The sequence below is a fragment of the Sus scrofa genome, chromosome 6 (genome assembly GCF_054392235.1).
Source record: "Sus scrofa isolate SSC_HxYL_T2T_F1_AM1 chromosome 6, Sscrofa_HxYL_maternal_Yorkshire_Landrace_v2.0, whole genome shotgun sequence".
Taxonomy (NCBI): domain Eukaryota; kingdom Metazoa; phylum Chordata; class Mammalia; order Artiodactyla; family Suidae; genus Sus; species Sus scrofa.
The window spans coordinates 150,072,244-150,085,879 of record NC_139388.1 but is presented as its reverse complement, the minus strand read 5'-3'; the positions used below and the strand labels follow the sequence as shown (position 1 = coordinate 150,085,879).

The 13,636-nt window shown below is 37.8% G+C and overlaps 1 protein-coding gene across 37 annotated transcripts in view; it reads left to right on the top strand.

The window, feature by feature from the left end:
* MIER1 (MIER1 transcriptional regulator) overlaps window positions 1–13,636 on the top strand; it is a 70,430-nt gene that overhangs the window by 37,743 nt on the left and 19,051 nt on the right. For all 37 annotated transcript variants that reach the window (XR_014808040.1, XR_014808030.1, XR_014808037.1 and 34 more), the window contains one exon: window positions 993–1,065. Coding sequence is in view for 22 of the 37 variants with exons in the window: in XM_021096499.2 (XP_020952158.1) it covers window positions 993–1,065 (73 nt within the window). In the remaining 15 variants the exon portion in view is untranslated. The remainder of the gene's footprint in view (window positions 1–992; window positions 1,066–13,636) is intronic.

The window sequence follows — 13,636 nt, the reverse complement described above, 5'->3', positions numbered from 1 at the left end:
TAAAATGAAATCTTAACATCAGTGGTAACAACAGGAGAGAAGAACTTTTCAAATCTGAAGAGTTGTTTAAACTTTCTAGACCATGATTTTGTACCTTTCCTGCATAAATCTTCATTCTGAAAATGCAGTGACTGTATTCTTCACATTTAGCTGACAGGCAAAAGAGGACCTGTGTCATTCATTAATCCTGGTCTCTGTATCTTGTAAAATCACATAGGTGATTTTACAGTCTTTCTGAATAGCCAGGTTCCCCTAAATCTGTGTTTTAATTATGTAGATTGCTTACTACATTTCCTAAAATAATATTTAATTATATTTGGGGCAAGTTACAATTTCAAGTTGTATTGTTTTAATGAGAAAGTCAGGTGTTAATTACCTATTCATTTGGTTTAGAGTTTTATTCATTTGGCCTTTACTGAGGTGTTTTGTTTTTGTTTTACCTTAAAGCTTTGGTTTTTGGACTTAAAGAGTGTGTCAGAATCTCCTGGACAGTTGGTTAAAACACTTAATTTCTGAGTCCCATCCCCATAGTTTTTGGTTTAGTAGGTCTGAGGTAAGACCTGAACATTTGCATTTCTAACAGTTTTTCCCAGGTGATGCTGTTGCTGCTGATCCAGAGACCGTAGCTTAGATTGGGATACTCTGAAAATACCTTCATGTGACTTTCTGCTTTTCATTTATCTTATTAATTGAATTATAAGAATTCATTTTATTTCCTTTTCTCCATATTTTGAAGTAAAGCTTGTGTCCATTATCTATGTTGCATTTTACTCCATTATTATTATTAATATTTTCATCCAATCACAGACAAGCTCTTAACTATTATTAACTCATTCATCCTCACAATACTCCTCTGAGGTAGTTAATTGGTTGTATCTGTGTTTTATGACAGAAACCAGGAACAGTTAACCCAAGAAGATAGAAACCTAGAAAATGGATGTAAAATCTGTGTTACTGGATCGTATTAATGTTTTATGTTATTTTTAAAATAGGAGATTATGGTGGGCTCCATGTTCCAAGCAGAGATTCCAGTTGGCATTTGTAGATACAAAGAAAATGAAAAAGGTGGGTTATTAGTAAATTTACATACCAAATTCATGCTTTTGAATTGGTGAACTGTTCTTATGAGGGGATAAGAATATAACATTTTATGTTGCCCCCACTGATTTATGAAGGAGGACCCTTCCACCATTGCGTGAGAAGAAATGTGGTTTTTTTCTCTTTCTCCACTTTCCTTTATAGAAGTCTAGCCAAAACAAAAGAGTGAAAGAAATGTGAATGCTTCTTTGGTTTTAGATTATTAGATGACTTAAAACATTTCAGCTTTCATTTTTTTCATATTTTAAATATGTTGAATATACCCTTTTATAACCTTTATATTTTAAAAGGTTATTTTATGTCAGTAGAAGCTGTTGGACAAGATTTTTTAAAAAAACTCGAGTGAACAACTGATATAAAAAGAATGTTTGCTCCTGAAACTTTTAATATCTTACTAAAATTAAGTATTTTGATGTTTGTTTTTAAAATAATTTGGGAAAACAAATGTATACATAAATTTTATTTTTGTCCTAATGTAAGTCATAAATAATAAACACTTCCAAAAAAAGAAGAATTCACTTTGGAAGAGTTCCAGAGAGAGAGGAGAGAGAGTGTTTTAATGAGTTCATGTGCAATGACATTACTCAGTATTAGAAGTCTTTACTTATTTCTCTTATTTCAGTATTCTTTTCCATTTTCAGCTTACATATGCAGAGCTTATGGGAGTTGTAAAGTCTTTCTTCATTTGTTTTCTTTTTAGCATTCCCTCCAAAACCTTCTTTTATGTTCTTAAGTATGCACCTCCTTTTAGGGCGCAGCAGCAGATCAAAGGCAGTTAAGGGGATACCACAAGCCAGTAAATTTTAGTGACAGAAGAAATGTTTTAAAACATCAGTAACAGCTTGTACTAACTTTCAAATAAATTTCTGCTACATATAGGAACGTATCAATATGAGTTACTTTGTTGTATGTTGAAATTCTGTGTACATACATGTTTGTGAATGTGTTGTGTGCAAAAATGAATGATCCCATTGGCTTTCGGTTTTTTCATGTGGCAGGTTAATATTATGGCTGAAATAGTTTTAATTATCTCTTAATATGTTTATCTTTGATTTTAGTATGTTTGTATTGTGAGATAATCACAGTGAATATATAGTCACGACATCTAACTTTTAATTAGAAATTTTGGTTTGATGTTTTCCGTTCTAACATAATTTTTTTTTTTGTCTTTTGAGGGCCTCATCTGCAGCATATGGAAGTTCCCAGGCTAAGTGTTGAACACCACAGCTACAGCAACACTAGATCCAAGCCCCGTCTGAGACCTATGCAACAGCTCATGACAACACCAGATCCTTAACCCACTGAGCAAGGCTAGAAATCAAACCTGACTAGGAATACTAGTCAGGTTTGTTACTGCTGAGCTACGAGGGGAACTCCCATTTTAACATAATTTTAGAAAGCAGTTATAATAATTTTTTTGGGCTCAGGAAAAGCTGTGATTTATGGAACTTTCTCACTTTAAAAATCTAAGCGTGTTTTATTGTATGAAGGTCAGATGGCATTTGCAGGATTACTGCCTTACTGTGGTTCAGGCGTTTCCCTCAGCTTTATAGTTCTAGGAATTCCAACTTTTGCCATGGTATCCAGATTTCATTTCCATTCACTTAGGTTACTCTGTACACACAAACCAAACTTTACCCCCATTTAACCAAGGGGTAAATGGCACTGTTAGAAAGAAAACTGTCAGGGAGTTCCCGTTGCAGTGCAGCGGAAACGAATCTGACCAAGAACCATGAGGTTGCAGCTTCGATCCCTGTCCTTGCTCAGTGGTTAAGGATCCGGTGTTGTCATGGGCTGTGGTGTAGGTCGCAGACGCAGCTCAGATCCCACATTGCTGTGGCTGTGGTGTAGGCCAGCGGCTGTAGCTCCGATTCGACCCCTGGCCTGGGAACTTCCATATGCCTCAGATGCGGCCCTAAAAACCAAAAACAAAAAAAAAAGAAGAAAGAAAACTGTCAAGGGGATGGTGCTGATTAGTGCATTTTTTCCTTCTAGAGTAAGTTCTGCAGGGTGTTCTTCCTTGGGTTGGTGAGCCCACTCAAAAGGGAGCATGTTTGGTTTGGGTGATTTTGATAAACAGTGCCACAAAATTTAAGATATCTTGATATCTACACTGTAAGGAATTATTTGACAGATGGATTTGAATTTTTCATTGCTATAAGGAATTTCTATTAGTGAATATCCTGAAGATGCATTGATAAACTTTTTCTCTTAAATTTTTTGCGAATTATCATGTATACTCAATAGAGTGTATTGTAATCATTTGTTTATTATTTTTGTATCCTTGATACCTAGGATGATCTTGTGACATATGAGGCACTTAATAAACATTTGGTCACTATGTTATTAGGTGGGTGCATAATAGTGTTAATAGAACCAATATGGAGTCAGTAAACTTGGATCAGTATCTAGGCATTTGGCCTTGGATGTGTTTCTTAACTACTCTTTTTCTCCTGATCTATAAAATAGCAATGCAGTATTTATGGAGGTTGTTGCAAGGATTTTCATGCGATGTTTTTATGTGTTGTGTTAGTGGTATAGTGTCTGTCACATAGAAAATGCTCAATACATGAATTAGTATTCAATAGATGATTAATCTTATCCATTATATTTGGTTTTATTATTCAGATTTTCAGGGGGTATCATTTTATTCTCGTTTGCTTCCAAATAACAAAAACTGAGTTTAGTTAGTTTTAGCAAAAAATAATTTCCCTGATTGTTTTACTGGGAAGTTCTGGCTGGTCTGGCTTCAAATATAATTGGATTCAGAGGGGTTTTTTTAATAATATCAGGTATCCCTCTCTCCTTCTGCCCATTATGTCAAACAAGCTAGGGTGCCTACTGGGAGTTCATGACTTAACACTTTTCACTGTTCTAGCCAGGAACCAGGAAAAATGACAACTTCCCCTTACTTGCTTTCTCCAGCAGAAGTCCTAGAGAAAGAGAAAGTCTACCTCTCTTGGTGCAGCTTGAGGCATACCCAGGCGGTGAATGAGTGCTCTGGCTTGCCCTGGCTCATTTATCTGTTCTTGGGCTCCAGGGAGCAGTGTCAGCCCTGCCTAGAGTGAATGGAAAGGTTAATTCCCAAAAAGGGGTCAGGCAGATGAAAAGCATGATTTTTCAAAGTTTTGTGAGTGTTTTATTGTTTCTCCTATGTAGTAAAAACTGCATAAACACTGCAGCTTTGTGATAATACTAAATAATTCAAGTATGGTAAACATCTCACAATGCTCAAGATCCTTCTCCCCAGACTGAGAATTATCTGGCCAAAGGTTTCAGTATTGCTGAGATTGCAAACCCTGGACTAAATTAGTTGAGAATTAGATAGACATAATTAGGAAAAGTCAAGAGACAATAATAAGGTATTCCCAAATTTTCATACTGGCATAAGTTTTAGACTAAATTATGGATAGGACTTATTAAGCAGTGAATAGCAAAGGACCACATGAATGTTGTTTCTAATGAACATTTGGTGAATTATTGATTGAGTTGCTTATGGGGAAAATGAACACATGCATTACTGTTAATTGATGATGATACTGTTGAAATGGGCAGTTAAGTTAATCTACACATAGAATAAGCTCAGCTAGACAACTTAAAATTCATGTCATTAATCACTGACTTTTAAGAATGCGGAAGTTTCTATTTTAAACCTCATTATTACACCTTGCTGATTATGTTTCAGCATTTTCATCTTCATAATATATTGATTAAATAGAAGTTTTAACTTGAGCATTAAAAATAGAATGACAACCTTTTTTGACCTCTTTTTTCTAAACTGAAACTGGAGATTAATTTATTAATTTAGGAGTTTCCCCCTTGGGGCTCAGCAGGTTAAGAACCCAGCTAGTATACATGATGATTCAGGTTCAATACCTGGTCTCGCTCAGTTAAAGGACCCGACGTTGCCGTGAGCCCTGGTGTAGGTCACAGACGTGGCTCAGATTTTGCATTGCTGTAAGCCGGCAGCTGCAGCTCCAGTTCGACCCCTAGCCTAGGAACTTCCGTGTGCTTGGATGTGCTCCTGGGGGAAAAAATTTATTCATGTATTTATTCACTTTTATTCATATTCACTGGGAATCAATTTTCCAGATTGCAGAAGTTTATGATTTTGTGGTGGTAGTTTCTGTTTTCTACATTTCCACCCCCACCCTCAGTACACACATAATGAACTTTGTTAAACAATCTATCTGATACATTTAATTCAGCTACTTAAAATGCCATGAGTACTTCCCTAGTTAACCTGTGTTAATTTACTGTGTGAGTTCCCACCTTTCTAACTCTCACTTATTTATAATCATTTGTAAATTATATCTTTCAGTAACATAAGGGGGATATATTTATGATTGCCTTTTTTATGGTTGCTTTTTAAAAGTTCTAATATTTAGGCTTGATAATTCATTAGAATGGAATAGTTTCAGGAGTTCCTGTTGTGGCGCAGTGGTTAACGAATCCGACTAGGAACCATGAGGTTGCGGGTTCGGTCCCTGCCCTTGCTCAGTGGGTTAATGATCCGGCGTTGCCATGAGCTGTGGTGTAGATTGCAGACGCGACTCGGATCCCGCGTTGCTGTGGCTCTGGCGTAGGCCGGAGGCTACAGCTCCGATGCGACCCCTAGCCTGGGAACCTCATATGCCGCGGGAGCGGCCCAAGAAATAGCAACAACAACAACAACAAAGACAAAAAAAGACCAAAAAAAAAAAAGAATGGAATAGTTTCAGAAGCTGCTTTTACATTGTAGTGGTTGTTAGCTTTCAAAATCCAGCATGTTCATGAGGCTGTATAATAAAGAGTATTATTTTCTTTCTGTAGCTGTCATATTTATAGAAATTCATGTCATTTATAGGGGTTATTTCTCCTGTATTTTAGGGTGTTTTATTATAATAGTAGAGTTCTGAATTTCTGATCTCTTGGCATGTAGTCATTCTAACTCAGAGAAAGACAGATCATACTGTATCATTTATATGTGGAAACTAATTTTTAAAGAGATAAAAAATTTATTTGCAAGATATTTAATAGTTTGTTGCCTATTTTATTTAGATTGTAGTCAAAAATGCTATTTTATTTAAAATGTAAACTTAACTGGAAAATAATTTGGTCAATTTCTGAAGCCAGGAAAGGCAGTATATAGTTTATTCTCTGAAAATGCTAATTGTTCTTGTCTCATTCTCATTTTTAGTGTGTTGTAAATGCATAAGTATCAAACTTTCAAGGTTAGGCTATCTGGCCTAGCTAGTCACGATTCTAGGGATCTGGCTTGTCATTGGTACCATCTGGCGATATTTGTGTACTCAGCTTAAATAGGGTTATCTCTTTCCTGTTGCTACTTGAGACTTGCAGATTGTTCTTGTTTCATAGGGCTAACATAGGGATATCTGACCAGGAGACCACTGGGAACTCAGGGACCCACCCTTTGTCATCTTCCCAAGTTAGGGTTTCCTTGTAAGGCCCTGTCTGTTTCCCATTCCCACTCCAGGAATAGAAGAACTACAGTCTGTTCCCTTTGGCAGACAGAGGCTAAACAGAGAAAAGAAGAGAATAGCAGTATATTATCCATATTCAGTTTATCACGGGAGTTTGATTGTACTTACAGTTTAATGTTTCACTAAAATTGTACCAGTAGGTTAGAAAAGGAATGAGGTTTACCAAGAAAAAATTTCCATAGATTGTCCTTTGAGCTGTACTCTTGGGAAACAAAGGCAGAATATTTGAAAATGTATGTGTGTGGTGGTGGGGGAATGGGTGCGGACAGGATTATGTTAATCTAATTATTTATTTCTTGCCTCCCCCCCCCCCCCAGGCCACACCACTGGCATATGGAAGTTCCCAGGCTAGGGGTCAAATCATAGCTACAATTGCTGGCCTACACCACAGCCACAGCAATGTGGGATCTGAGCCGCATCTGTGACCTATACCACAGCTCCCTCCCCCTTGGCAACCAGGAATCTCTTCTCTATGTCTGTAAGTCTGTTTCTATTTTGTAGATAGAGTCATCTGTGTAGTATTTTAGATTCCACATGTAAGTGATATCGTATGGTATTTGTCTTTCTCTTTCTGACTTCATTTAGTATGATAATCTCTACTTGTATCCATTTTGCTGCCAGTGGCATTTATTTCATTCATTTTTATGGCTGAGTAGTATTCCATTTCAGATATCTACCGCAACTTCTTAGTCCATTCTTCTGTTGGTGGCCATTTAGGTTGCTTCTGTGTCTTGACTATTTTGAGTAGTGCTGCAGTGAAAATATGGGTGCATGTATCTTTTTTTTTTTTTTTAAAGTGGTCAAGTTTATTAAACTTTTCAGCCTTATTTTCTCATCTGTAGAGTGAGATGTTATGACAAATCATACATATCTCAAAGTTCTTCTGAGGATTAGAGAGTGACTGGCATTTTTTAAATTCAGTGAATTGTATTATATTTATAGTTGTACAACCATCATCACAACCTAAGTTTAGAACATTGCCATCCCAAACTCCAGTCCATTCCCTCCACCCCAGCTGTCTCCTTTGGTAACCCTAAGTTTTTCAAAGTCTGTGAGTCTTTTTCTATTCTGCAAATAAGTTCATTTATTATCTATAAAAGTCTTTTAGATTTTTATAGATTCCACATATAAGTGGTAGCATATGACATTGGTGTCTCAATGTCTGACTAATTTCATTTACATGATAATTACTAGGTCTAATTTGTTGCAGCAAATGCCACATTTCATTCCTTTTTATGGCTGAGTAATATTCCATTGTGTATATGTACCATATCTTCTTTATCTACTCTTCTGTCATTGGACATATTGTCTGTTTAGATCTTTGCCTACTTTTTGATGGGATCGTTTGTTTTTTGGTATTGAGCTTAATTTTGGAGGTTAATCCCTTGTCAGTCACTTCATTTGCAAATATTTTCTCCCATTCTGTGGGTTGTCTTTCGTTTTGTTGATGGTTCCCTTTGCTATGCAAAAACTTTTAATTAGTTTTTGTTTTTCTTGTCATTAGTCTAGGATGTGGATCTGAGAAGGTACTGCTGTGATTTATGTCAGAGAGTGTTAGGCCTATGTTTTCCTCTAAGTTTTATAGTATCTGGTGTATATTTGGGTCTTTAATCCATTTTGAGTTTATTTTTGTGCATGGTGTTAGGGAGTGTTCTAATTTCATTCTCTTACATGTAGCTGTCCAGTTTTCCCAGCACCACTATTGAAGGGACTGTCTTTTCTCCGTTGTATATTCTTGCCTCCTTTGTCGTAGATTAGTTGACCGTAGGTGCATGGATTTAATTCTAGGCTTTCTGTCCTGTTCCACTCATCTATATTTATGGTTTTGTGCCAGTACCATATGGTTTGGATGACTGTAGCTTTATAGTATAGTCTGAAGTCAGGGAGCCTGATTTCTCCAGTTCTCTTTTTCTTTCTCAGGGTGGCTTTGGCTATTCTGGGTCTTTTGTGCTTCCATACAAACTTTAAAATATTTTGTTCTAGTTCAGTGAAAAATGTCCTTGGTAATTTGATAGGGATTGCACTGAATCTGTCAATTGCCTTGAGTAATACAGTCATTTTGACAATATTGATTCTTCCAATACAAGAACATGGTTTATTTTTTCATCTTCGTGTGTCATCTTTGAATTCTTTCATCAGCACCTTACAGTTTTCAGAGTATAAGTCTTTTGTCTCAAGTAGGTTTATTCCTAGGTATTTTAAGAATAAAATAGTTTTACTTACTTTCCAATTTGAATTCCTTTTATTTCTTTTTCTTCTGTGATAACCATGGCTAGGACTTCCAAAACTATATTGAATAGTAGTGATGAGAGCGGACATCTTTGTCTTGTTTCTGATCATAGTGGAAATTCTTTCAGATTCTTACTTTTCTTTTTTTTTTTTGTCTTTTTGCTATTTCTTGGGCCGCTCCCGCGGCATATGGAGGTTCCCAGGCTAGGGGTCGAATCGGAGCTGTAGCCACCGGCCTATGCCAGAGCCACAACAACTCGGGATCCGAGCCACATCTGCAACCTACACCACAGCTCATGGCAACGCTGGATCGTTAACCCACTGAGCAAGGGCAGGGACCAAACCCACAACCTCATGGTTCCTGGTCAGATTCGTTAATCACTGCGCCACGACGGGAACTCCCTCAGCTTCTTACTTTTGAGAGGAATGTTAGCTGCGGGTTTGTCACATATGGCCTTTATTATTTTGAGGTAGATTCCGTCTGTGCCTACTTTCTGAAAGGTTTTTATCAGAAATAGGGGTTTTGGATTTTGTCCAAAGCTTTTTCTGCATCTGTTGAGAGTATCATATGGTTTTTATTCTTCAGTTTGCTAATGTGGTGTATCATACTGATTGATTTCCGGATATTGAAAATTCCTTCCATCCCTGGGGTAATGATCATGGCATACGATCATGGTTTGCAAGTATTTTTTTGAGGGTTTTTGCATCTGATGTTCAGTAGTGATACTGGCCTGTAATTTTCTTCCTTGGTGGTATCTTTGTCTAGTTTTGGTATCAGGGTGATAGTGGCCTCACAGAATGAGTTTGAAAGTGTTCCTTCCTCTACAGTTTTTTGAAATAGTTGTGGAAGGATATGTGTTTACTCCTGTAAATTTTTTTTTTTTTTTGTCTTTTTTTTTGCTATTTCTTGGGCCGCTCCTGTGGCATATGGAGGTTCCTAGGCTAGGGGTCTAATCGGAGCTGTAGCTGCCAGCCTATGCCAGAGCCACAGCAACGCAGGATCCGAGCCGCGTCTGCGACCTACACCACAGCTCACGGCAACGCCGGATCGTTAACCCACTGAGCAAGGGCAGGGACCGAACCCGCAACCTCATGGTTCCTAGTCGGATTCGTTAACCACTGCGCCATGACGGGAACTCCTACTCCTGTAAATTTTTGGTAGAATTCACTTATGAAGCCATCTGGTCCAGGACTTTTGTTTGAAGTTTTTTACTGTTTGAATTTCAGTACATGCAATTGGTCTGTTCATCTTTTCTGTTTTGTCTTGGTTGAGGTTTGGAAGATTGTATTTTTCTAGGAATTTCTCTATTTCTTCTGGGTTGTCCATTTTATTGGCATATAGTTGCTTGTAGTAGTCTCTTATGGTCATTTGTATTTCTGTGATATCCATTGAAACTTTTTTCATTTCTTTTTCTTTCTTTCTTTCTTTTTTTTTTTTTTTTTTTTGCTTTTTAGGGTGGCACTTGCAGCATATGGAAGTTCCCAGACCAAGGTAGAATCAGAGCTGTAGCTGCTAACCTACACCACAGCTCATGGCAATGCCAAATCCCTGACCCACTGAGTGAGGCCAGGGATCAAACCTGCATTCTCATGGATCCTACTCAGGTTCATTACCACTGAACTCCCTTTCATTTCTAATTTTATTGATTTGAGTCCTGTCCCTTTTTTTCTTGATGAGCCTGGCTAAGGATTTATCAATTTTGTTGATCTTTTCAAAGAACCAGCTTTTAGTTTGTTTCACTGATCTTAATCTATGGTTTTTGTTGTTTCTGTTTCATTAATTACTTCTCTGATCTTTATGATTTCTTTCCTACTGTTAACTACTTTGGGTTTTGTCTGTTCCTCTTTCTCTAATTGCTTTCAGTGTAAAGTTAGGTTATTTATTTTTCTTATTTCTTGAGGTAGGCTTGTATTCCTATAAACGTCCCTCTTAGAACTGCTTTTGCTGCATCCCATAGGTTTTGGATTGTTACATCTTTGTTGTCATTTGCTTCTACGTATTTTTAAATTTCCTGTTGGATTTCTTCAGTGATCCCATTAGTTGTTTAATTGCATGTTGTTTAGTGTCCATTTGTTTGTGTTTTTTGCATTTTTCTATTTTAAGGTCTTTATTCTTTATTTTAAGGTCTGTTTTGTCTAATATGAGTATTGTGACTCCTGCTTTCTTGTCATTTCCATTTGCATGAAATACCTTTTTCCATCCTCTCATTTTCAGTCTATGTGTGCCCTTTTCCATAAAGTGAATCTCTGGTAGGCTGCATACTGTAGGCTCTTGTTTTTAAATTCAGTCTGTCACTCTGTGTCTTTTAATTAGAGCATTGACTCCTTTGACATTTAAGGTAATTATTGATAGACGTGTTGTACTTATTGCCGTTTTAAACCTCGTTTTGCAGTTGTTTTGTTTCTCCTTTGTTTATTTCTTTTTCATTTTTTGTTCGGATGCTTTTATTTTATGCTTATGTTCTCTTCTTTTTGGTTTTTGTGACTGTATTGTTTGGTTTTGGTTTGTGGTTGCCCTGTTTTTCAAGTATGTTAACTCCTTTGTATCCTCTATCTGCTTGCTTTAGACTGATAGTCATATAGGCTCAAACACATTCTAAGAAAAGAGTCTAGAATTTCTTACTCTCCTTCCCCATATTTTATGATTTTGATGTCCTTTTTTACATCTTCATGTTTATCCTTTTGCTGTCCCTTATGTTCATCATCACTTTCACAAATAGGTTTTTTCTTCTTTTTGACCTGTGTTCTGGTTTATTTAAGTGATTGCCTTCCAACTGTGATTTCCTCCATCCTATTTTTTCTTACTTCTTTTTTATTTAGAGGAGCCCTTTCAGTATTTCTTTTAGAATGGGTTTAGTATTGCTGTACTCTTTTAGGTTTTTTTTGTTATTGTTGAAGAAATTCTTTATTTCTCCTATTTAAATGATGTTCTTTCTGGGTAGAGTATTCTAGGCTGCAAAAGTTGTCCCTTTTAGAACTTTGAATATATCTTGTCACTCTCTTCTGGTGTGTAGAGCTAATTAGCTCATTAATTTCTAGAGAAATTAGCTCATAGCCTTATGGGTGTTCCCTTATAATTAACTCTTTGTTTTTCTCTTGCTGCCTTTAGAATCCTCCCCTTATCTTTAACTTTTTCCATTTTTATTATAATATGTCTTGGTGTAGGTCCATTTGGATTCAACTTGTTTGGGGTTCTCTGTGCTTCCTCTATCTTAATATCTATTTCCTTCTTTAGATGTCAGAAGTTTCCAGACATAATTTCTTCAAATATATTTTCAATCCCCTTATTATTTTCTTCTTCTGGGATTTCTGTTATGTATAGATTGGCACGCTTTATATTATCCATAGAGCTCTTATATCACTTTCATGTTTTTATCTTTAGCTTTCTGTGTGCTGTCCTGATGGGGTGATTTCCATTATTCTGTCTTCACTTATTTGTTCCTCTCCATTATTCATTTTACTGTTCAATGCCTTTAGCACAGCTTTTGTTTCTGCAAATGAATTTTCTGATTTTTCTTGGATTCTCCTTATAGTATCTAGTTCTTTTTTAAAGTAATCTGCATTAATATCTATAGCCCTTCTTAATTCCTTCATTATTTTCATTACCTTCACTTTGAACTTGGTGTCTCTTAGACTGTAAAGGTCTGTTTCATTGTTTGCTTCTTTGGGGAAATTCTCCTGTTCTTCTAGCTGGGAATGGTTCCTGTGCCTCTTCATTTTGCTTATATTTTTCTTACTCTGTGAGTTTAGGGGAAACAACAATCTACTGTAGTCTTGGAGAGCTATTTACATGCAGGAACATCCCTAGGTAGCTTGTAGGGCTTACTGTTTTTTGGCATGAGGGCTGCTTTTGGTTTGGGTGCCTGCTGTGTTTTTCATTATACCCTTGATAGGGGATGTGTAGATGCACAGCCGTGTGTGCTTCCAGGGAGATGTGGGCAGCGCTTGGTCACTGGGCCCTTGGCAGTGGTGGTGACCCACAGGGGGTTGGAGGTATTGCCCAGGGCCCTTGGTAGCAGCACAGGCGGGTGTGTGCGTTTCCATGTGGGAATGGGGGCAGTGAACAGTGCTTGGTTTGCAGGGCCCTTGGGATGACTGAGGCAGCAGGAGGTGCCTGGCTACAGGACCCTCAGTGGTGGTGAACTGCATCTACCTCTGGAGTCAGAGATAGTTGTGCTGGTTTGTACCTACCCCTGTAGCCTATGAAAGAGGCGCCCTGCTTTCTGAGATCCCATGAGTGCACAAAGAACAAAGTTCCTTTGGCAGTCTCACCACCATCTCCATCCCCATCCCCACCCCCAGCTCTCCCCAACAATGGCACCTTGCTTCTCTGCTGGGCCCAGGCCTCCTCTCATACTCCCTTAGCCATGGCACACCACTCCTGAGTCCCTTCAGGCTGTTTCCACAGAACCAGTCTTAGTCCTCTCCCGAGGACTGACCTCCGAAGCCCAAGCCTCAGCACTCAGTCCCCACCTGAGTGTCTCAGGCTGGGGTGCACCGGGTGATGGTACCGATCAACTGCGTCTGTCTGGGTGCTGTGCTTTTCTCAAAGGCTTTGAGGCTCCCCTGCCCATCCCAGCTGATCTCCTCTTCAGTCAGTGGGCCTCTTGCAGGTCCCTCTCAAGAGTGCTGGTTCCATCCCCATTCCTTTTTTTCTCTCTCTCTTTTTTCTTTGGTTCTACCCAGTTATGTGGAGGATTTCTTGCCCTTTTTGGAAGTCTGAGGTCTTCTGTCAGCATTCAGCAGATGGTCTGTGAGACTCATTCTACATGTAAATATCTTTTTTGATATGTTTGTGAGTGAATGTGAATTCCAACATCCTACTT